The following is a 26265-nucleotide window of genomic DNA, read 5'->3' on the forward strand; positions in this document are numbered from 1 at the left end:
ATGTTAATATTTCATACTATGCTAAAACGATGATATACATAATAACATTATAATGCTGAAGTCGGACCGAATATGATTCTCATTCTTGTTCAATTAGACCTGTACTGAATTATCAAACTATCTGATTCTTGTCTTGTATTCAATTTACACCTTTACTCAATTATCTGAAGTAAGAATGCATTGAACCTACAGTATTAGCCAAAATTAATAATTACGATACCAGTATGTAAAAGAGAATACTTTAGGCTAGGCTATTGTAAATGCATACTATCTATCATATACGCTAGGCTACCCATTGATAATGTTATTAAATTCCTCTTTATACCGAATTACCATAAGTCAATATGCATTGAACCGACAGAATTAGCTGACATATTAGCATACAGTATATGCATAGTCAAATTGAGAACCTGATCACCAGACTTACTACAACCACAAGACGAACAAAATTTATTCACAGAAGGAAAAGAACCTTCAAAGACGAAGGAGCACTATTCAGCACTTCCACACCCGACAAATCTGAACCACTTCCGAACGACCAACCACGGACTTAGTAACCTTCTGTTGCCAAGAATTCAAAGCAGGAATCAAAACTAAAATTGGACTAAAGACGAACCCATGATACCAGAACAAACAGCAGAACCGAACTGAGACACATTCCTCTTCGATTTCGTTCCTAACTAACCATATGACCTTTCATCCCTAACTAGTACCTACGACATTATCCCCATATGTCTATCTCTGAGCCAAAGACAAAAATATCAGAACTGACACCTTGAGGGGAATCTGCTGCCAAACTCTGCCTGCTCCACGCTGGGGGACCGGTAGATCCTACCCTCTGGGTTTGTGGTTCTCCATTACCCCCAGCATCCTGTGGGGCTGATTCTGGGACAGGCAGGGGAACTGAAAGAGAACAGTTAGTATCACTGCTACTACTGCTAACTCTATTTCAATTAGCTTGGTCATGAAATTAGCATACTACAGGCAGTCCCCGGGTTACGACGGTGTCGGCTTACGACGTTCCGAGGTTACGACACTAGTCAACAGACGTTATTTCCAGGGTTACGACGCATGTTCCAGGGTTACGACGCCTACAACGCTCATCTGGGAGATGAAATATGACACCAAAAATACAAAATAATCAATATTTGAAGTTTTTTTTTTTTATGAAAAATGCCATAAGAATGCAGTTTACATAGTTTTCAATGCACCCAAAGCATTAAAAGTAAGGTTTTCTTAGGATTTTTGACGATGTTCCGGCTTACGACGCGTCTCAAGAACGGAACCCCCGTCGTAACCCGGGGACCGCCTGTAGTTAGACATTCTGTCTTCCAATTTCCGAACCGTTCCTACTATAGCTATTCCTTGCTTAACTCTCGCGATTTTGCAGCTATCTTCTATTTGCTCTTGGTAGTCCTCTAAGTGATCTAATGAGCTAATCCTTGCATTCTTTACCTCTTTGTATGACATGCGTTGCACTTCCATACAGCTACAACATAAAGAATGTCAGTCATTTGAGGGTACTCATCCTTGTTGCACATAGCACAAGAATGAAGTATGCCGACATCTCCACCAGTAGCTGTTGGAGGTGAGGCTGATGAAGTAGAGATTGAGGTAAGGATTTTCTTGAATAGGCTCAACCATCTCACCCGACGATAACAGTTTAAAAAACCAATCAAAATATAATCCAAATAGGAGAAAATCGGAAGAGATGTAAACGAAAGCCAAGGACATCAAAGCCTATCAAGGCTTTGGTAAACACTATGAGGGTTGGGCTAAAAGACCAAAAGTTCGCTGGGAGCAGGAATATGTCTTGCTCTCCACGCAAACGAAGAACAACTGAAGGGTAGGCCGATGGTGGCCGGTATGTATGGCAGTGTTGCAAACTGTTCACAGGGAACTCAGTAGACAGTTTACCTGCAGCGTTGGTAACGCTGTCAGTTAATTACCCAATTGTTGGGTAAGTTTTGTGAGGATGTAGTTCAGGCTGGTCAGTGACCAGGCTTAATTCAGGTGTTCAGGAAGTTTATTGCAATATAAAAGTTACTAAAGGCCTTTCAGCTCCATACTGAATTGCTGTCATATTCTTCATCTTCATTCTTTCTACTTGGTCACTCCTTGACTTTAATATTCACCTCCCATTACATACAACATGTAAACATACCTTCTTAATGGTTGAATACCGAGCCTGCGATGTACGGAGAGCATAAACTTCCAAGGAAATTATAAAATCAGATGTAAGGTTGTGAAGGGACATGAGATTAGGGAATGTCACTGATCCATCTACCACACAAGATGGAGTAGCCAGAAGCTGTGATGATATTACTTGTTCCCTATGTTTAACCAAAACAATCAAGTGGTACACATCATGACCTGGAAAATTTGCAATAATAAAGTAATATTAATTCCAATCTTAACATAGGAAAAACATTTTACCTTTCATCATGGTCCTCAAAAATATGATTCAATATTCTCCCATAATGATTAAATAATTATTTAATGGGTTAAAAAAACCTGATTTAAAGCAAAGATGGCATGAGGAGAAGTTAATATAAGATGACAAGTGCTGTGTGAATCCTACAGATGCTGTATTAAGTAAAAACAACAAATTACCATTCATGCCACTTTCTATGAATTCCCTCTTCAAGGGAACTGATATGTTACTTATACTGATGGATCCTCTACAAGAATCTTCTGACACAGCCCAGCTGTGCTGGGATAAAGCTCCCTCTGTTTTCAGTCTCTGTAAAAAATAAATAAAAAGACAATTTACTAGCTTGCAGTCAATGCAAATCTTGATGACATAATTGTAACCAAACACCCCAAAGTTAGCCAATAAAACAGCAAGTTCATGTAGTACCTCAGCTGTTTCTCAGCCATCAATGAGCTTAGTGTGTTAGACCAAAATCCAAATACATGTACCTTTAAAAATTTACCAACAAGAATGCTATTTTCTACATCTTAGTTTTATCTTTCAAAATATTCATTAGTTTTAAGCCTGTAATATTGCCCTAGGATTGTCATACTATCTTCTCTTGCCTCAATACTATAATCTAGTTTTTGTGCTTTTCTCTAATCCACACACATTCCTTAACCCCCTGTATCCAGGCATTATCATGTGAGGCATAATAAAAGCACTTAAGACATTTGATCCGGTGTGCCTCAAGTGTGAATCAATATTTCTCATCATGCAGTTTGAACTAAGTTTGAAGGGAAAATTTTCAAATCACTTGAATGGGCTGTAAATGACTAATGGAAACTCTTCTGGCAATACTAGCACCTCAGTGAAGGATAGAGGGAGACCAGAGCGACATGAGATTTCATGGGGGAATACACTGCATCCCCATCCTAGGACATCTACTATGCATTCCACAGGCCATGACAATGTTATTCCTAAAAAACTTTTAAACCAACTTATGGATCTCCATGCCACTAAAGCACTGACTTTTTAAACTGGGTCCTAATTTTTAGAAGTACGTACTGTAGGTGAAATATGGATTTATTGAAATTTTGCTGGTTTTTTAATTAAAAGATTTGTATATATATAGAGAGAGAGAGAGGAGAGAGAGAGAGAGAGAGAGAGAGAGAGAGAGAGAGAGAGAGAGAGAGAGAGAGAGAGAGAGAGAGAGAGAGAGAGAGAGAGAGAGAGAGAGAGAGAGAGAGAGAGAGAGAGAGAACGTATTTTGCTGTTTACATTAACATTAATACTTGGTAAATAGATGTTTTTATCATAAAAATATATTTAGCCATGAAAATAAAATGAAATTACAGTAATTAGTGAATATGTATTGCTCTATGAAACTTCGTGAATTAGTAAATTTTCTGTGATATACTACTACTTGGAGATAAGCTCAACAAAAAACCAGAGATTTATTTAAATCAAACTGAACCAGTGGTTGCTGATTCACGACAATGCGAGGACCCACTGTACAGTGTATCCTCCATTATACCTTTTCAATTGGTTGTTTGACTTATGGTTAAATGTCATTTTACCTATGCTGGGTTATACAAAATTTTAAAAAGTAAATTAATATATTGTATGATATACAAATTTTGTTTAAATAATTAGGTACGGGAATGGCTCTGAATCACAGATCCGTCATAAGCACTACTTTTCTGAAAAAGTCTGATTAAAGCCCAGAAGTTGGCCTTCTTTCTAAGAGTAAACAGTTTAATTAAGCAAATCTGTCAATTCAGATTACTACCATAAATTAAGACAGTGTTAGTACATCAGCTATAATTGTAATTTTGCAAGGTTAAAAACAAAGAAATATTATCAAGACATGTATAATTTATTAAATGCATGGCATCTTCCCATCTCATAAATATTTTACCATTAATATAGTCAGAATTTGTTACAAATTCTAGTTCTTATCTGAGCTGTAATTATAATTTTACAAAATAAAATAAAAAAAAATGTAGAAAAGTCATGTACACTTGGTAAAATTAGCACATTTTTAGGTGTGTCTTGGTAAAAAGCCCCTTCACAGGACTGGAAATGTTAACTTTCAACCTTTGAGGAAGGTAGAGGAAATTTTTTTACACGTTTCCCTTGTACTACATGCATTTGTACATTTTCCTCTTTTCACTGTTTTCTTTTTAAATTGTCCAACCTTAAAGTTTGCCCAGTCTCCAGGTTTCCTTAATATTTTAGCCTGGCTTATAAAGGCTGTGTCATATTCTTTGTAAGAAATTATGTTTTCTTTAAACATCTGTACCATACAAAGGTACTCCTTAGTGTGCCTTATACAGCATATTGTAGACAACACTAAGGATTCTTTACAGTATTCCTTTCCTTCTACCTTTGCCTGCATTTGCGTTTTCAGTTGTCTCACCCAACTAGTTTGCCCCTTGGTTTCTTTCCCCTCTCAAATGTCCAACTTCTAACTTTGTCCTGCATCAACCTCTCCCTCATTTAAGAGCAAATGCTCCATTCTACCTTACCAAATTTAATGGTGTGATTAAAACACTTGAATGCCAGTGTTTTTAAACTGTAAATTATCATAAGGCATCATGGAAATTACTAACTCAATAATGTCAAGTTACCAGGAAAAGTATACTCTGAGGTACATATATATATAATATTTTATATATGTAGTACGTCCACCAAATGTTAAATAAATATAGTAGATCATATCACACAGGCAGTCCCCAGTTTACAACGGGTTTCGTTCTTGAGATGCATCGTAATCCAGAAGATTGTCGAAAATCGTCAAAAATCCCAAGAAAACCTTACTCTGAATGCTTTGTGTGTATATTGAAAACTATGTAAACTGCATTTTTATTGTTTTTCATAAAAAAAATTTAAATATACTGATTACTGTATATAAGTACTCTTGTAGTTTTGATATTTTATGGCCTAAAATTTTGGATTGAACACAGATTTGCTATAGGCAGCTTTTGGAAAAGTGCAAGAGTTTGGTACTGGGGTAAGCCTAGGCTTTGGATTTCCCAACAACAGACAATAAATATAAATGTTGTTTTACTTATTGGAGAATCTTTTATTATGATGTTGTTTCTATAAATTAGAAAAGTGCAAACTTTTGGGACTAGGCTAAGTCTACAATATTTTTTGGATTCCCTGACAACAAAGTAGCATTTCTTTCAACAGAAGTCGACAAACTTTTATTTTTGTATAATACAGACAATAAATATAAATGTTGCTCTATTTATCTGAGAATCTTTTATTGTTATGTTGCTTCTACATTTATGGCTGTTCTAGGCTATAATAAATGCAACCTACATTCCCAAATGTCAACAAAGCATTAGCCTCCATTTTGCATTTCCTCAGCTGAATTAATTTAATTTACAATTCACAAAGAATCTTGTATTTTTTTTTATTCTTTTAGCAAAATGATGCTGTAAATCCAAAAACTATGTCAAGCCATAAAAAAAATTTGAATTATCATAAAATTGAAAATTATTTTAACCTTTACTGGATGGGTAAGTATATCCATTTGCAGCTCCTAAGACCACATGAACTTTGAAATCGGCCAATTTTCAGGGGGGGGGGACACATCAATGGAAAGAGGAAGATATGCAAATGTACAGGGCGAAATAAAAAAAATTCTAAAGAATTTTTCCTACTTTTTTTCTAATAAATAAATTTATTTTATTTTGTAAAATTATAATCACTGCTCATACAATATCAAAACAAATAAATAAAAGCAGTAACAAATTCTTTGCATATTTATTGAAAAATATTTACATAGATTTATCAAGAACGAAGATTCAGTAACTTTTTTTACTTTTATATTTTCTATCTAAGATTTCTCTGTAAAATTGCATTTACAACCGACATACTATCGTAAAAGACAAGAACAAAAACCAACCACATCCCCTTGGTATATTTATAAGCAAATTTACAAAAAGACCATCGAGTGAGAGAGACAAACAGAACATTCCCCCTTCAAGTCATAAGCACTACTAAAGTCCTGAGATGCCCACACTCATTATCTAAGTATAAAAGTTGCACAAAAAGTTAATTTATGGGATATAAAATTAATGGCACCTCTTTCCCACCCAATTCAGGATCAATCCGTCCACCACCCCAAACCTGTTATTACTACTCCCGGGATCAATCCGTCCATGAAGGCTTAATTACATCAGAGACCTCTCATTGAAGCTAGCAAATATTTCTTAGAATTCTTCTGTTATAATGTCATTATATGTTTCATTATAACTGTCGGTATCTCCATTAGATAAACAGAAATGAATGGATAATATACTGTTCGCTAGTTTCGGTGGTTGAAGAGATATATGTAATAAAAATGTATGATTACTATACTGTGTTCTTGTTAAAACTAGTTGCTTGGGCTACTTTCGAACTGCTTAAAGTAGGCTATGAAATGGTGCCGCTACTTAACCTAAAATTGGGCTACTTTGGTGGAACAAAACCAAGGCATCACTAATTCCGTTTGAATGGCCTTTGCAAATGTAATATTTCATATTTATTCTAAAGGAAAGATGTAGATTGAATCTATTTCTATTTGGATTTTAATAAATACTGTTTAAAACATAATAATGAAATATTACTCTATTTTTTCGTTTTACCAGTTGATTGATACGACAGAGACTGTTGCCATCTACACTAAACAGGAATTAGGGTGGTGAGGGTAATTAATTACAAAATATGAGTCAATAGTCAGATTCATTTTTCCCCTTCAGTGAGAAGGTTGACTGTGTTAAAATGCCAAAATAGTGCAATTGGAGTGCTTGTAAGAAAAAAAAGAAAAAAATTAAATTCCTAAATGGGAAAATGAGGAACTTTTGAAAAAGTGGGTTAAAAGTGTTCCTGGAGATGAAACAAAAGCATGATGTCATTTTTGCAATGTCATAAGAGAATGGAACATGCTAATACTGAGACCCATAAATCATATGTAAAAGCAAGAGAAACCAATGTTACAAGGTTTTTGGCCAGTATATACTTCATCTCTGCAAACCATGAAGATTGACATCAACAAAAGAGCTACGGATTTGAAACTTTCAGTATCCATTGCTTGCCATGACTCAGTAAATTCTATTAATCATATTGGGGAGGTAATAAATGAATGTGGATAAAGCTTGTTGGATAAAAATTTGGGCTACTCTTCAGGGAATTGCCTTGGTTTTTGAGGTTTTGTACCACGGTTTGACTATCTAGTTAATTTGGCAATCCTGGGTAGTGTTGACAAAATGAATGAAAATGAAGGAGGCGGGGAGCTTTTCTTTTCCTTCTGTTTGTTATAGTTAATTAAAAATGATTTGAAATGAGTACATAGTGATTATATTTATACATTTTACTGGTATTTCTAAGCTTTTAGCTTCTTAGTTTTAGAAGTGAGAATCTTAGACTAGGCTACAGTAGCAACTGCTAACACAGCCTAGGTTTATTGCCAGAATTAAAACTCAACATTATAAGGGATATGTGCTAAAATCCTAATGTATGCAGTAAAAATGGGGTTGAACATTACATGCAGTCGAATATTACTCAAGTATAAACAGTATTTTGCCTTTTTGGAGTCACATTTCCTCTGTTGGATCGGCGTCATAACCCTAGAACATGTGTCATAAACCTGGAAATAATTTCTGATGAATATAATTGAAAGGCAACGTAATCTCAAATCATCGAAAGCTGAAACCGTCATAAGCCGGGGACTGCCTGTATGTGTGTGTATACAGTGTTCCCCCCTATTCGCAGGGGATGTGTATCAGGGACCCCCGCAAATAACGCAAACCCGCGAATAGTTAGAACTCCCCTCTAAAAATGCCCATATCTGCCTATCTTGAAAGTTCAGATGCCAAATGTATACTTAAAGTATCATCCTACATCAAATATACCATTGAATTGGTATTATTATCATTATTTCAGTCATCTTAAACATTTTGCCATTAGAAATATATAAACAGCCAATAATACAGAGAGAGAGAGAATAACTCCTTATGATATCAATAGATTGAAAGGAACTTCTATAAGCAACACTTATTTCCCCTCCCATAAAATACATATATCTATTCCAGAGAAGGGAGAAAGAGAGGACTGAACAGTTATGTAAACCTTATGTAACATCCTACATCAAAATTTACCTTAAAACTTATCATCATATTGATGTACGTATAAACCTTATAGACTGTATCAATATAATTTCAAAGTAATCCTAAATATTTGTACCCTTAAAGGTATACGTATGTACATACGTACTTCTAACACTTGCAGCAGAGAGAGAGAGAGAGAGAGAGAGAGAGAGAGAGAGAGAGAGAGAGAGAGAGAGAGAGAGAGAGAGAGAGAGAGAGAGAGAGAGAGAGATTTTCCTTACAGTAATTAAAAGAGTGAAATGGAAAGATTATTGTATTTAAAATACTCACATATGAATTTGTAATTACATTTATAGTATTATTATTTTACATATGAGTATTATTATTGGAAAATATTAATAAAAACTTATTACATACATGTACCATAAAAAGGATCTCCTCAGTAAGAGAGAGAGAGAGAGAGAGAGAGAGAGAGAGAGAGAGAGAGAGAGAGAGAGAGAGAGAGAGAGAGAGAGTTATCCTTAATTAAAAGAGTGAAACGGATAGATTATTGTATTTCTTTAGAATACTATCACATAATATGAATTTTGTAATTACAGTTATATTAATATTATTATTTTATTTTAAAGTATTACAAACAAATAGTACATGTACTATAAAAATTCTCGAGTCTCAGTAAATGAGAGAGAGAGAGAGAGAGAGAGAGAGAGAGAGAGAGAGAGAGAGAGAGAGAGAGAGAGAGAGAGAGAGAGAGAGCGAGAGAGGAGGAGAGAGAGAGAGAGAGATATGGTGTGGAGTAGAAGTAGCCCACACAATGAAAACTAGATTATTGGGTTATACTATGCTCTGCTATGCAGGCAGAGATAAAGTATCAAGGAATAATCTAAGGAAAGACGCAGAAATATACAGTATTTGTTTGCAAAACCCTGTTTATTTTAAATTCTCCTGTTTGCCAACAGTAAGTTGATGTATTGTGGCATAATTAATCTCTTTCAAGCACTTAAGATCCAAGTGTAAACACGTTAGCAATCATACACGCTGATTATTACTCATAAGACAAAATCAGACACACACACTATCAATTCCCTTTGATGTGAATAAAATTGATCTTATCAACCTTTGCTTACTGCAACAATTCAGTTTTCTCAAAAGGTTCCCATATTTCCTCCCTCCATTCCCCCGCCGGCCGTGTGGCATTTTCACTAACTAGTTTGTAAATTGTATGCAAAACAAAATTTTTTATGTCATAACATATTCTTTTATTACTTTACACTCTTAATTTAACTTCTGAACACATTAATAATAGGAAAAATGTGAAAAGGGAGACTTTTTGGGTTGGATGGGCATATGACCTGATTCCCTTTATTTCTTATGGGGATATTTGTTTATATTTCAAACAGCCTTCTGGAACGATTAAGTTTGAAGTCTGAGGTACTACTATATTCATTCTATTTTCACCATTTGTAAAAAAAAAAAAAAAAAAAAAATGCAAATAATTTTATTTGCGATAAATTTTGTACATGTGAATGGTGAAGAGGAAGACTGCTGTTCATTTGCATATGTCTATGTTGATTTAATTATCATGGTTATTTTGTGAAAATAAGAGAAGAAATATAAAACTATACAATTAATCAAGAAATACAAAACATTTTATTTAAATTGTTTGGCACAGTACATGTGTGGTGCTAGTTTGATGAGTACCAAGAGAAACAGACAAATTGTACAAGTTACTCTGATCTCATGTTTCCCTTGATGCTATCACTCGAGATATTTTAGTGGGTAATGCAAGTATATAAATTCTTTCAAACTAAATGGGACTGAAAATTATTTACAAGTTTTGTGACAATTTGTCACGTCAATTAACCCATCTATGTATATTTAGACATCAAGCAGTCCAAAACTGTCAATCACTAAATTTTGATAATTCCTTAACCCTTTGTGAGTGAGCATTCCCAAATGTTGACTATTTTATAGCTTAAGGTAAATCCAGGGTATCATCCTCAGACGATCAACATTTCACACCATACAGTTTGAAGAAATTTTGCGGGTCCATAAATGACTCATGGCAACTCTTACGGCAACAACCATATTTGCCAGCATATTAGAAACTTTTTTATTGCTAAATGTATAATATAAATGCCCTGCACTCAATGCGGCTGTATTACAGATAGGAGACCAAGCACCGTAGGCTAGGCTATGCCTTTCCTATGGCTGGTTTATGAGAAAGTTTTAATCTTTATTTAAAGACCTCACAGTTTCCCTGATGAGAAAGACAGAATTCTGAGAAGTTCACTATAGTTAATGTTTCCTATACATTATATAAATCTTAAGAAATCATATATAGCCCACAATGTGTAAAGTACTAAATTATCCTTTTACTTTATTAGCAGTTAGTTATCATTTCAACTGTAAGCCTAAGTAAAAAATGAACACTATTATTGTGGTTGGATATACTATACCTGTATTTCATCAAGAGCAGTTTGTCTCTTCTGAGTAGCAAGTAACAACAATTTTTCAGCTTCTACATGTTGTGGTGTTCCTTGATGTTCAATATGCTGCAAAACCACTGTCACAGCATTTGAAGCCTGCGAAAAAATAACCCTCTGTTGCTCTGCTACCTGCCAATATGACATGAAGAATGTGACAATGCTTATGACTGCCCTTAAACACACAAATACCCTTCCTTATCAAAACTCAGTCTTACTGCAACCATCATTCTGACAGAGAATTATGAAAATATATATTACATAGTTATCATATATACTCGTGTATTATGGGACCTTTGAAGACCTAATATCCCTTAAATATGTATTGATTGTGAACGAAATTGTTTTTTTTTTGTTGATGGTACTGAGGGCATGTTTATTACATAAAGAAAAATAAACAGGTTTCATTCGATATTTTCAATTCATCTCATCAGAATAGTACAAGCTTTATGTATTTATATTTTATTGGAGTGAAAGCAGTAAAATGTGTTCTTTCATGACAAATAGTTTTGATTAAAACACGTTTCTCTCAAATTTTGTTAACAGTTGAGTTTGCTGGTACTAATACCAAAGTTTGCGAGTTTCATCCACGGTGCCGATACGCAATAATAGTTGTAAACCGATCAACATTCTTTCCTCAGCTTCAGCTAAAGCTTACAACTTAAATTTAGCAGTATATGGCCCTTGCCAATCTTTTCTCCATAGCGAGTAAAGATATAGTTAACGTAAAAAATATATCAGTCCTGATTCTCCGACTTTAACGTCATTTGTAACAAATAACTACAGGCAATTTTTTAATATAGTATGATTGAAATGCAAGCAAAAATGCTGTTATCGGATTCGGTTGTTCATAGCAAATCAGCTGTTTCTGACTATGCGTTTATACAACAAGTACGTATAGCATTACTAGCAATACTTTTGGCATTCTCTTTTACTTTTTTAAACTTAACTAGAAGGTGAGATAAAGAGATGGAGGAAAATGGGTTAACTTAACTAGAAGGTGAGATAGATAAAGAGATGGAGGAAAATTGATTAACTTAACTAGAAGGTGAGATAGATAAAGAGATGGAGGAAAATTGATTAACTTAACTAGAAGGTGAGATAGATAGAGAGATGGAGGAAAATTGATTAACTTAACTAGAAGGTGAGATAGATAAAGAGATGGAGGAAAATTGATTAACTTAACTAGAAGGTGATATAGATAAAGAGATGGAGGAAAATTGATTCTAACCTAACTAGAAGGTGAGATAGATAAGAGAGATGGAGGAAAATTGATTAACTTAACTAGAAGGTGAGATAGATAAAGAGATGGAGGAAAATGGGTTATCCTAACTAAAAATGGAATAGATAAAGAGAAAAAGAGGTTAGCCAATTGTTATTGGTCTTGTAAATTTAACTCGCAATGTACGTGAGATACGTGATAGAATAATTTTTTAAGGGTGAAAATTTGGGGTTGCATGATAGGCGAGATCGTGTTACACGAGTATATATGGTACATACAGTTATGCAGAATCAAATTTCCTTCCATAAAGCTTCCCTAAAACTAATAGAATAAAATTTAATGACAAATGTAATACACTGATAGAGGAATAAGAATTAAGCAAGAGTAGATAAAACTATATTTTAAAAAATCCTTAAAGACCAATACAAAAACCTTACAAATGGGCAGAACCTCTTTATATAACAGGCTCTGGTCCTGGGGATCAAGAAATGTAATTTTACCTTGACTATATATATATACTATGCAACTCTTAGGCACATTTTGCAATTCAGTGAATATGCAACACTTTTTTACCCCTGGTTTTTAAACTAAAATTTCACTGAATCACCTTTACTTTAATGTTGGAAGTTCAACCATTACTCATTAAATTTCTATACAGATTGTCTAAGAGTATATCAGACATCAAGGCAGTCCCCAGTTATTGGCAATCTGGTTTTATGGGGCTTGTCTAACACTGAAAACCAACAATTTTAGGCACCTTAATGTGCCAATTTCTGGTTATCGGCCCCGATAATCGAGTATTGGCACTTAAATCTGGTTATCGAAAATTGTCAATTTTTGCTTATCATCAAGCCATCGGACAGAACCCCTGCTGATAACCTGGGACTGCCTGTAATAGTAAAATTAGAACCACAACAGAACAATGAGAAAGGCTATTATTTCTCATGGATGAAAATGCAACCATACAAAGTGACTAGATTCTCAGGGACATTACCATATACGTAGATATAACAAGGTACAAAGTCTATACACAGTCTGAAGCAACCCATCATGGTTCTATTTCATGAAGCTACTATGTCAATGAAAGTTATAAAAAAAGTAATTCAATCTGCCATTACTGAATTTAAAAAATCATCTTCAGTGCTTTCTGTATTTATAATTCTTTTGCAACATTGGTACCAATCAAATATTAATTACCTCTTCTTGAAGTTCCCTGATTCGAGCACTGACTGTCACTGAGGGGCTTTCTGGTGGTTCAGGGCTCGGAGAACGCAGATCTGGATGACGTGTAATCTGACGAACTGGAGTGCAAGCCACTTCCTGACAAGAGCAATTATATGGTAATCTGTCATTAGTAATTCTAACAAACATAAATACAGTGGACCTGCCATATTCACACGAGTGCAGACCAGACCTCCTCACAAATAGCTAGAATCCGTAATACCTAGAACCTCCTTTAAAGATGCTTATAAATGCCTATCTTGAATGTGCAAACACCAAAGTATCCCTAAAAATACCATCCTACATGTATATGTACATAAAAATACCACCCTAATATTATACATATTAATTTTTGAAATACAGTGGTCACCCCGTATTCACGGGGGATACGTACCAGAAACCCCCACGAATAGTTGGAGCCCCTATAAAAATGCTTAAAACCTCCTATTTTGTCAGTTAAAACTCTAGAAAAACCACTAAAAATGTACCTAGTTTTTTTTTTTTTTCTCTCTTAAGTTTTTATCATTGAAAAGTGATGGAGGGGAAGAAAAAAAAAAACTGCGAATAATGGGAGGAATTGTTCCAGAGAGAAATCCTCAAATATGTGAGTCCACAAATCCGGAGAACCCAAATCGAGGGGTCCACGGTATTATTAATACTACTCCAAAGTAAATCTTACATTTTATACTTAAAAATATATGTAAGTACTGTATGACTTAGCTACATATGTGTGGAAATAATTCAGTCCCTCTATAAATATTCAGCCATGCATGTTTTCTTTCATACAGTTACTATTCATGCTGCCCAGTTTTCCTTTTACAAGGGAAACAATTGTATATAAAATCATGATGTAAAATCATGAAAGAGAAAGAGAGAGAAAGAACAAAAATATGTATGAACATTACATCTCATCTGAGGGTGCTTCTTCACCTTCAGGAGGCACTCTTGGGGTGATTCAAGAGGTACTCCTTCAGGAGATTCGGGAGGCACTACTTCAGGGGTTTGGGGAGGTTTTGGAGGGTCTTTCATTGTACGTGTGATGAGCATCGTGATTGGCAACTCCTGTTGTTTCTTTGTGGTGGTGAGGGATTGCTTATAGGACTATAATGCCATATCAAGGATATTTGAAAACTTTAAGGAGTATTCCATGTAAGGATCCCACATTGCAACAAACCCCCAAGCATCGTTGACCATTCTCCTTATTTGGGATGGGCATTTCAAAGTCAGGCCCTCTTCCTCTTGCTTCTGTTTCTCTCTAGAATCTGGAGTGTCTTCTTCCCCGCTGGCAGACTTCATCAGGTCTTCCAAATTCTTGTCTGTCAGGGGTTTAGAGTGGGCATCAATGAGGGTGCTGACTTCATCCTCGGGAATATCGTGAAAGCTTTCATCAGCAAGAATTCTCCCCAACTGGACAGCCTTATTAATAGCCGAATGCTGGATTTCCTCAGGAGAGAAGCCCATATAGTTATGGACACAATCCAGCCACAACTTACTCCAGCATGCATTCAGGGTCATCTTCTTCATGTCCTTCAGTGACCGGTCAATGACAGAAAGATGCGAGGCAATGCTGGAGGGAGTTTCCAGCGCAGAGTGCCTTGAAAGCATGGATCATGCCCTGGTCCATAGGCTGGAGAAGAGAGGTGGTGTTGGAAGGGAGGAACTTGAACTGGACTACTTTGTAATAAATATTGAGGGTAGCAACCAGTATGGTTCATAATTAGCAACAACTTGAACTCCATGACCAAGTTGCCCAGGTACTGCCTGACTTGCGGAATGAAGCTCTGGTGGAACCATTACTTAGTAAGAAGTTTGGTGATCCAGGCCTTGGGATTATGCAACCAGAAGATGGGCATCAACGTCTTGTTCTTATTCTTAAGTGCCCTGGGGTTTGCAGCCTTGTAAATGAGCCTTGGTTTCAGAATAAAGCCAGCTGCATTTCCACACATACAGAGGGTAACCCTATCCTTCTGCACTTTGTATCCAGAGGCTTTGGCTTTGTCCTTCATAATGTACATCAGGGATGGCATCTTCTTCCAGAAAAGGACAGTTTCATCCACATTGAACACCTGTTCTGAGCAGTATCCTTACTCCTACATTATTTCCTTGAAGGCCTTGGGATATTTTGCAGTCGCTTCTCTTAGCTGCTGCTACTTCCCTATGTAGGAATTCAGGCTTTAGGTGGAGCCACTTCTGGAACCGGTGAAACCATCATTTGCCCACCTGAAAACCTTGGGGAGCTGACAATGGTCCTGGTTGTGGCTCTTCCTCTTTGTTTTCTTTGTCTTCTTCAGGTGCAGGGGCATCAAAGCCCAAGAATTCTACTTCCCCTTCTTCATTGTCTTTTTGTGTCTCTAGATTGCCATCTTCATGGTCCTCTGTGTTGCCGCCCTCAGTAGCAGTTGAATGTGCTGGTAGAGCTGTTGTACTTTCTCGCGAATGATGGAGTCGAGGGGCAGGTTCTTCTTTCGGCAGTTCTTGATTCAGTACACAAGTGCAGATTCCATCTGTACGATCGTTTCATCTTGCATTGTTGACACTGTTTTAGCTGTGCCAAAGTAGGTCATGCTTACACTTTTACTGATTTCACTTTCACCTTATGGCGCCGACAACCAAAACTCAGTTGGGCGAGCATCATAAAACTGGATCGCCACTAACCGGGGACTGTCTGTATTATTATACTTAATGTCATATATTATACAGTAAATAATATGAAACACAGAATATTGCTACATTAAAAAATTCACATCTATGAATAGTGGGGGACCTGTGAATGGGTGTCCTTAAATCCCGATATCTCAAATGTTGGGGTCCAATGTACGTATAACTAAAATAACTTAAAATATAATGATCCTGCCTTTTACTTGGCTAATGACATCATAACCAGATTTTTTGTGCCAGTAAGCAGTTTATAGGCGTCAGTAAGTGATTTTCGGTGCTGGTAAACTGTTTATTGATAGTAATTAGGGCTTACAACATTGTAAATGCCCTTTAGTACTACCATAATTACAGTGATCTAAATAACACAAATTTTCCGTTATCGGCACTCAGCCAAGAACAAAACCACCGCTGTTACCCAGGGACTGCCTATATCTCTATAAGTTTTATCACTCTTCTCTTACTAGGATTATCACTCTTCTCTTAACATGATTATTATGATGTATGTCACTTAGTTTTCATTCACAAATTTATTCATTTGTGTTTTTTCACTCATGTTTGCTGTGCTAAACATTCAGTGCATTTATTCTAATGTAGCATCCCTAGGCTTTTGGTTGGTGACACTTACCACTGCTGTGTTTTTATGAGCATATGATTTTTAGTTCCTCAATTTCATTTGTAAAAAATTTTTTTTGCCTCCATTTAACACGAAAGCTTTCCTTATTCCCTAGCAGGGATTGGGATTGTTTGTTTACCTGAATATTTTTATATGGTTTTCACTTGTTTCAAAGTTTATAACTGCATATATTTCTTTGCTTAGAATAAAGATATTTTATACTTTGTTCACTCTCCTCATTGTGATAGTGTTTGGAAAACCATTTTGCCCTGATCATGACTCAGCATACTAGTTCCAGCAAGGATGGCAAGACAACTCATTAAGGGGGCCGGCCGGAACCCCTATATATGGTGGTATAGGGTGAAAAATGCAAAGTCATGAAAAAATTCATGGAGCTTCATATGGCAATTGAGAATACGTATACAAAATATTTCGTCAAAATTCCTCTTACTTTTGTAGTTACAGGGTAATTAGTAAACATAACTCAATAAGCCTAAAACATTCATCCGTACAAGAAAATGCAATATTTCTTCTGTTATCGTAAATTTTGATAATTATTGGCAAAGAAATTGTGAGAAATGGCATCTGTAGAGATTCCATGGCTCACATAACCGAGTATCTGGTGCAATCAAGAATCAGTTCGACCATAGACATCAAGTAGATTACACGTTTGAGTTTCACCTCGTGACTTCGCTTGCTTTTACGTATGTTTATGTATGTTTTGGCAAGAAGTTCATCATGCCAATGAGGAAAAGACAAGGAAAACATCTCGCTAACATACAGACGAAGAAAAATCGCTCAAGTATTATTTCAGAATATCATAATATACGCGTACTTAGTGAGGAGACAGGGGAGGGTTGCCTAGTAACGCCCCCTTCTTGCCTGACAGCACACGTCACACTGTGCCCAAGGCTACTACGATCTTTGAGCAAAGAGATCTTCCTTTATGATAAATAACATAGTTTTGGTTTTTTAATACCCAAAATGGAATATGAAATTCATAATAATCATGATTTATTAAATTGTCTTTGTTAAAAGAGAGTACACTTTCGAGTTTCACCTTTGACATTCTCTTGCATTTACGTTTGTTTATCTTTGTTTCGGCAAGAATGTCATCATGCCAAAGAGGAAAATACAAGGAAAACATCTCGCTAACATACAGAAGAAAATTCACTGTAATAAGCAGAGTTAGTGAAGGGGAGAGAGGGGGTTACGTAGGAAGGAGTGCCCCATCTTGCCTCAAGCTGTGCCCCAGGCTGCGATATATGAGCAAAGGTATCATCATTTATGATTAAATTATGATAAATAAAATAGTTTTGGTTTATTAATACACAAAAAAGAAATATACATTCATAATAATCATTATTTATTAACATTGTCTTTATAGAAATACGAAGGAAAACTTTGAACGCCCGTATCTCAAAACTATACTTATTGACCTTCAAAATCTATCTCCTCACTTAGTTTTGAAGCTATATCATTGGAATTTGGTATATAACTCAGAAAGACATTATAGAACAATCAAATAGAGCCCTTTTTTCCAATTTTTGTTTCGTCTTTTTTTTATAAATTTTTTTCTCGTGATTTATAGGGTTTATTTTTTTACCATATTGAAAAATTCATATCTATCAAAAAAATGACTTTTAGAAAAAAAAACTCTCCATTTGATTGGAGGTCGACATCAGGTCTACATATGGTAGTAATCCCAGGTCTTAATATTAAATATCAAGGGAGGAGATAGAATTTGAAAAATGGTTGTTTTCGGGATAAATTGCCCTGGCGTCACAAAACCGAAGGTCAGAGGCAAAAATCATATGCGGTTTGGAGATGTCCCAAGTCACCTTATTAAGTGGTATGAATGTCAAAGTCCTGTCGTTAAAAAACGGCATTAGCCGGCCGGCCCCCTTAATGTTATTGTTGGATAAGAACCAGCACTTGTAATAATCAATAACATTCCCCTCAGTGGATGTGAAGAAAGAGAGAGAGAGAAAGAGTCAGTGGTTCCTCCACACTTGGAGGAGAGTGTATAAACACTGTTCATCTAGTAGTGTAGTTGGTGAGTCTTCTGACTTTCCCTCATCTTGGCACAAAGAATAAGGGTTTAAGACATTGACAATCTTCAGTCTCAACCAGCATGTAACTGCCTGAAGCAACTTCATTTCCATAAATGTCTCCTTTTCCTGATGATATTCTCAACACCCCTGGAACTTCTAGCCTCCTTGCTGCCTCTTCCTACCCTCCTCCAGCTTCCTGCAATTTCATCCAGTCTCTCACTTTAGTTGGAGTTATCTATTATGAGGCTACCTCTTTCATAGGCTGGCTAGAGAAGGTGGTTTCTGGCTTCCAGAATTTACCTCAAGCAGTAGACGAGTCATTCTTGGATGGGCTGATGAAGTCTCGCAATCTCCTGCTTCGATGATCCTGCCCATGATAATGACTGCTGAAGCTTTTGCGACATCTATTGCTTGCTCACTATCCTTACCTTACACACCTGCCTCTGTCCCCAAGTACCTGGCTTCTTTGTGTACTCTGCTGCAGCATATCTGTGTATCTATCAAGCTCAGTCTTTCCTCATTTCTTATGATAACGGAACTTGGAACAAGGGAGGATATTTCAAAGGGGGCCAGACTCCTCTAATCTGCATTGGAGAGATAGAATATGTATTTGGCTGTGAGGGGCTAGCTTCTCTAAGGATGTCAGGAAACCTAAAATGACCTGCCACTGAGTGGGTTGCTTCTATTTGGAAAAGAACAGATTGGCAAAGTTCCTTAACTTCTCTAGTTGTTGTTCTGAAGGGAAAACTTTTGCTGCTGTCATCTCTCTCATCATACAAAGGTAAAGAAATCTTTGACGAGTAGTAAGGTTTGACTTTTCCAAATTCATCAAAATGCCTAAGCTGTGACAAAAATGAAGATGGTCCATGTAATGAATAAACTTTACTCTAGAATCTGCTAGCATCAGCTAGTTGTCAAGGTATCTTAAGATCTGTATTCCTTGAGAATGTACCCTTGTTGAAATTAAGGTGAAGACTGTAGCAAAAATACTTCTGGGAAGACTGATGCATTGGAATCTGGGATATGCATCCTTCAGATCTATTGTGAGCATGAAATCGTTCTTCCTGATGGCTTGAAAAACTGTGAGGAGTTTCCATTTCTAACTGTTTCCGACGAAAAGGTTGAGGGTTGATAGGTCTACTACTGGTCTCCAATTGCCCATAGCCTTGGGAACAAGAAAGATAGCTATAATGGAGATACTTCCTTTACAATTCCACAGCTCATTTTTTCATCATCTTCACTTCGCATTGAAGGGCTAGATATTTTGCTGAATCTAAAGGGAAGGTTCATTGGTGGAGTGGACACTCAAGAGAGAGGGGGAGGAAACATTAAGGGGAGTGGATATCCCACACAAAGAACATTTACTATCCAGGTCTCCACCCTGAATTGCTGCCAATTTGCCCAATGGCTCGCCAGGCAACCTTAATGATAGCAGTGAGTGGGGAGGGGCATCCTTCCAATCGTCTACCTCGCCTGGCCCTATCTCTGCCTCTCTCCCAGGCCTGGAAGAGTGGGGCTGAAAAGGTTGCTGCTGAGTAGTTTTCTTGGATGAAGGAGGAGGTGACTAGCTCTACGTTGAATTGTCATAACTTGAGTCTTCTTGGGCGAGATGTAGGTAGACGTTTGCAGTATTAATTTAGAGATGCCAGCACAAGAAGGGATGGATGATTTTGAGACAACTTGAGGTACTAATCTGTTGTTATCATCAGCTCTACAGCTATTGACCGCTGAGTCTAGCTTCTCTTTTGGAAACAGACATTGAAGTTACAATATCCTCATTCCTTACGGCTAACACTGACTCTGTACTAATGAACTTCAAGAATTTGAGAGGGCAGAATCTCTTCTTTTAAGCAGCCAGTTAGCCCACATATTAGCCATTAGATAGGACAAGTATAAGATGGTTTTCCCACTGGATTTTAATAACCAAAGAAAGGCTGTACCATTTCAGATCTGGCCATACAGTAATAGAACAATCAAATGCAGCCCCTTTTTTCCAATTTTTTCCCCCTGATTTATAGGGTTTATTTTTTTAACACAACAAGAATTCATATCTAGGAGGGAGAAAAAAAAAAAAAAACTCATTTGACTGGAGGTCTACATCAGGTCTATATATAGAAGTAATCCCAGGTCTTAATATTAAGTATCAAGGGAGGAGATAGAATTTGAAAAATGGTTATTTTTGGGATAAATCGCCCTGGCGTCACAAAACGAAAGGTCAGAAGCGAAAATCATATGCGGTTTGGAGATGTCCCAAGTCTCCTTATTAAGTGGTATGAATGTCAAAGTCCTGTCCTTAAAAAATGGCATTAGCCACCCGGCCCTCTTTAGTATGTTGGACAGCCAAATAAATCATTTATAAAAATTCAGCTATAAAGTCTAGCACCAAGGCACTTTCAGCTGCTGAGTGCTTTTAGACTGTAATCTGGGAACTGGAGTGGTTGAACAGTAAAGGCTGAAAAAAGGAAGCCGAGCAGAGGTCAAGCAATAGGCTAAAAAGTTGTTGCAGCTAGGGGCTGGGGGGACACTACAAACAACTTTTAGTAATGTCTTCACTCTACAGTGAGTGATGGCACCACTCCACTACAGAGATAGCTAAATAGTAAAGCTGAAAAGAATATATAAAAAGTTTAAGAAAAAATCAATACAGCTGGGTTGCTATGCTTACCCTGAAAAAAAAAATTACATTCTTATTTCTCTGTACACTTTAACTTCCTTTCCGCCGACAATTACATTACTCGGAGTTCCTTGGTAGTTTAATTACAGTTATGGTATATAGCATTATGAATAAATAAATTACTGTAAATATAAACCAGATGCATAAGCTTATATAAGCTTTCAACTCTCTTCCTTTTTGTCAGCCCTGTCCAATAGGAAATAACCCTCTTAACTAATCCTCGTCTCACCCCATAATAAGAGTTCAAAATATATTTCACCCAGTAAAACACTTTTCAAACAAACCTAGTAATTATGAATAGCCTTAATCCATGCAACAACTCCTTTGGCTCCACCAAACTGCTATACTCTGAAGACAGATCCCCACTATGCATACCTTGCCCAACCTCTGCCGTTAAACAGGGCATCTGCATTCAATAACGAACTTTATCTGTACCTACTTATACGAACGTCACTGGTAAGGGGGAAAATTTTCACCGTTAGCTAGCCTAAAGTATCTGTGATTACATAAATGTTCCACCATGTAGGCATCTACCTAGTGGGGTTGCTTCTTCCAAAATAGGTAGATTCACTTATAAGTACCATTATTTACATGACTATCACAGTTACAGAAATATAACCCATGAAAGGTAATTATAATTTGTATACGTAACTAAAAGCCCACATCACAAAAGAAAAAAAAACACTTACTGGTTTCTGCTTCCGGTACATTGAAATAGTGTGTGCAAGATTATTTTGATCATCATGATTGTAGTTAGGAGACCCGGGATTAACCTTTGGTGTCTTGTAAATACTGGAGGACTGGAATGTACATAGCAGTAGTAATTAGGACAATTGTGTGTAAACATTTTCTAAACCAACATAAAATAAAAATAAAGCCAATACAGAGACAACTTACATCACTTTATATATAGTAAGAAATATATAGACTAGATACTGTAATGTATATATTACAAAGTGAGCAGGATCTGCAAAAGTATGGAAGAATTTTATCCAAAATGAAATATTCCAGCAAATCCACTACAGTAAATGTGCTGGTTTTCTATTTTACTCCTATACTGATACCGTTAAATATATCAATACTGTTCATGTCAATGGATTTGAATGCCAGTTTTTAACCCATTCAGACAAAACCCATTATACTGTCCGTAAAAAAAGTAGACAGAAACCAATACCTTTTGTGTCTATGCAAACATATGAAATTAAAGTGCAAATACAGGCAGTCTCTGGGTTATGACAGGGGTTCCGTTCTTGAGACGCGTCGTAAGCCGGAACATCGTAAAAAGCCCTAAGAAAACCTTACTTTTAATGCTTTGGGTGCATTGAAAACTATGTAAACTGCATTCTTATTGGATTTTTCATCAAAAAAAACCTTCAAATATTGATTAGTTTGCATTTTTGGTGTCATATTTCATCTGCCAGACGTTGTAGGCGTCGTAACCCTGGAAATAATGTCTGATGAATATAATTGAGAAGCGCCTTAACCTCGGAATGTCGTAACCCGGGTACTGCCTTACAATGATGATTCTTCCGTACTAATTAACTTTTGTCACAAATAAAAGTGGTACAGTATATGCTCGCTAAAATTTTTTTTAAAAGATCTTAAAAATAATAACGGACCGAGTTTGCTTTTCAGGGGAGTGCTGATGCCATAAGTCCCTATCATAAAGTAAATGACTTTCTACCTTCTGACTGAAGGGATTTGCTTCAATTTTTTACCACTTATTCTACAACTAATAATGAAAATGCTCTTGCAGGGAAATTCAGAAACTCGACCTCTAGTTTAGCAGTTGAAGAAAATCATGTTACTTTTCAAAATCAATATGTAACATTAAAAGTTGCACAGAAAAGTGAGTTTTCCAATTAAAAAATAAACATATAGTTATACTATACTCTGCAAAAGTTTCATTGAATTTGGTTGAGTATTCTTGGGGAAATAAGCATTTATTTTTGAAAAAGTAGGTTTTGAGAAAACAGCAAATGAAAAATATTTTTGGAATCAAAAATTCCGAGAGAATCTGGACATTGAGAGCAAGTTATCCCTATACATAACATAATGGCCTGTTTTCTCTGACACGTCCCATACGGAGAAATTATCTATAATGAAATGGGATTTTATTTATGCTTACCAAGTAATTATTACATAGCTAAGAATTTCTAAATAACGGCAGCTACATGAATATCATGGTAGCGATTCTTTTGTTTTGGCATAGGTAAATACAGCTAGCTGTTGGCTTACGACTGCAATTGGTTGCGACCACCCAGTCGTAAGATGATTTGGACATAAGTCTGCCAATGTTAATTTACCGTAAAAATATTATACTAGCCTAGTCTACACTAGGGTAATCAGTAGCATCTTTACATATAGGGTAGCCTAGCCTACACTACACAGTATACTTTATACCTATATGGCATATTAATTATTAATTTCAGCTAATCCTCTAGGTTCAATGCACATTGGCTTATGATAATTCACTACAAAGAGAAATTGAATAATATTAACAAGTTATTCTCCCGTATACAATGATGATATCATGGTACATATATATCGTATAGTACATACGAATACAGTAGCCTAGCCTACAATATACTGTATACTACATATATGATATAATTTAGCAATATAAGCCAATTTTGGAGGTTCAATGCATTCTCACTATGATATATCAGTAGAGAGAGAGAGAGAGAGAGAGAGAGAGAGAGAGAGAGAGAGAGAGAGAGAGAGAGAGAGAGAGAGATTCAGACCCACTTTGGCATAATTGAGCAATGTGTGTCAGGCCGCTGACAGTTACGTATATCTATGAAATAAAAACACAATGAATATGCATCTTTTCCATGAATCTTTTAAAAAGTTTATACATTACTGTATCCAATAATACTGTATGTATTCTAATATTAGTTTATCATAAAATACTAACAAAGCAGTCAATGTTTTGGTTTGGAAATCACCTGAAGGTGAATACGAGTTTAATTTGCTGTATTCAACTCGATTCGGAGCTAATTGCCTTCCTTCTAGTTAGCGTAAAATATCTAGATACTTTACATATATGAGACAAGGTAATTTGTCATTATACGATGTGTTTTTAAGTCGAAATATGAATTTAATACGTCTTGTGAACTAAATTACTTTTTTGTTAACAGATTGCATTGTGGGGATGTTTATTGTATAAAAACACTATGTGATTCCCTTCGCTACTTTCCCCTGATTTCATCGTAGTACGAGCTTTACCGTTATGTTAATTATTTTTTATCGGCGTGAAAACAACAGTAAAATGTGTTCTTTCAAGACCTGAAGTTTTGATTAATATGATTCTCTCAATTTTAACTATGGTTGTGTTTGATGGCACAAGTTTACTGAAGTTACATCCTTGTTGCCGATGCACGATAATATTTATTAGGAACTTGAAAAGTGAGCTGTGTGTGTGGAGAGGCGGGAGCTGGCGAAAAAGTGTCATACGTTCAGCTGGACACAACTCTTTCTTGCTCACGTCACTTCCCAGTCATTTTAGTTGTGGGTGGTCGTAAAGTCGATCAGCTGTAACTTGCATACCTCAGAAGTTTACAACTAGCTGTATCAATAACAGGCAGCCCTTGGTTGACAGCAGCTTCGGTTAACGGCTATCCAGTTTTACGGCGCTTGTCTAGCAACGCTGTTAACTGGATTTTCAGTGCCAATCTCTAGTTAACAGCAGTGCCCATCTCTGGTTAACAGTGCCGTTAAGCAGGTTTTTAGTACTGTTATTGCTGATTTTCATTTATCAGCATTGGCCGGGAATGGAACCTCCCATGTTAACAGAGGGCTGCCTGTAATAACACAGCTGATCCCCACACTGCTAGGTGGGATTCATAGATGAAAACCGATAGCAATTTACAAGTGATTATGACATGCAAACAGACTTAAGGCAGAGTAAAGTTAGGAATAAAGAATTACTTCCCTAGATCCGTGCCAGCCACTGCAAATATACCCAGGGTACAGCAGTCATTATAAACATTTTCAATATAATGTAAATAGTGGTTCCCAAAAACTTACTTGTATTTCCAATATGTAGATTGGAAAATGGAAGATAAAGAAAAGTTATACCTGAAGAATAGAGACTTAGCCACTGCTCTAACCTCATGCCTTCACTTTAAGCACAGGTAATACCTCTTCTTGTACTTATGAATGGGCTTCATGAATAAAAGCTCTCAAGGAAATGAGAGAGCATTCTTGAAAAGAAGTTTAGAGGTATGGTTAACTGAACACCATAGGTTATTGGGAACCCCTCTAAGATCTTTGGTCCTCTTAAGGTCAAACTTAGAGTGCCCTAATGGGGCGAAGAGAGACTCCTCTTCATCCAGGCCTACTAAGTCAAAAAAGTTTTAAATTGTGAGGGACCTAGACCAAGGTCTAGTAAGATTTTCATTTTTGGCGAGAAATCCCAGAGTAAAGGACACAAGGACATCCCCACTGGAGAACACAACTCTTTTTATCTAAGGTTTGCATCTCCCTTACCCTTCTGGTTGAGGCCAGAGTTATTAAGAAAAGGGTTTTCCTGGTTATGCTCCTAACAGAAGCCACTGGTTCGAAAGGAGGACCAGGCAAATATTTCAGGACTATGTCAAAATTCCGGTAAACCTGCTGAGTTTCCTTTCATTTGGTTGTGTTGAAAGACTTAATTAGGTCTGTTAAGTCTTGGTTAGGGGACAAGTCCAGACCTCTACGCCAGAATACAGATGCTTACATGGCTCTGTATCTTTTAATAGTGGAGGAAGACAGTAGTCTCAACTTCTTCAAATGTAAAAGAAAATTGGCGATCTCCGTTACAGATGCTCAAGAAGAAGAGA

The 26265-nt window shown here is 36.4% G+C and overlaps 1 protein-coding gene across 1 annotated transcript in view; it reads right to left on the reverse strand.

Moving 5' to 3' along the window:
• LOC135221165 (anillin-like) overlaps positions 1–26265 on the reverse strand; it is a 286604-nt gene that overhangs the window by 62533 nt on the left and 197806 nt on the right. The window contains exons 19-20 of the mRNA XM_064258989.1: positions 22132–22242; positions 13420–13542 (exon numbers count right to left, since the gene is read on the reverse strand). Coding sequence (XP_064115059.1) covers positions 13420–13542; positions 22132–22242 — 234 coding nt within the window. The remainder of the gene's footprint in view (positions 1–13419; positions 13543–22131; positions 22243–26265) is intronic.

Source organism: Macrobrachium nipponense, chromosome 2 (genome assembly GCF_015104395.2).
Source record: "Macrobrachium nipponense isolate FS-2020 chromosome 2, ASM1510439v2, whole genome shotgun sequence".
NCBI lineage: Eukaryota > Metazoa > Arthropoda > Malacostraca > Decapoda > Palaemonidae > Macrobrachium > Macrobrachium nipponense.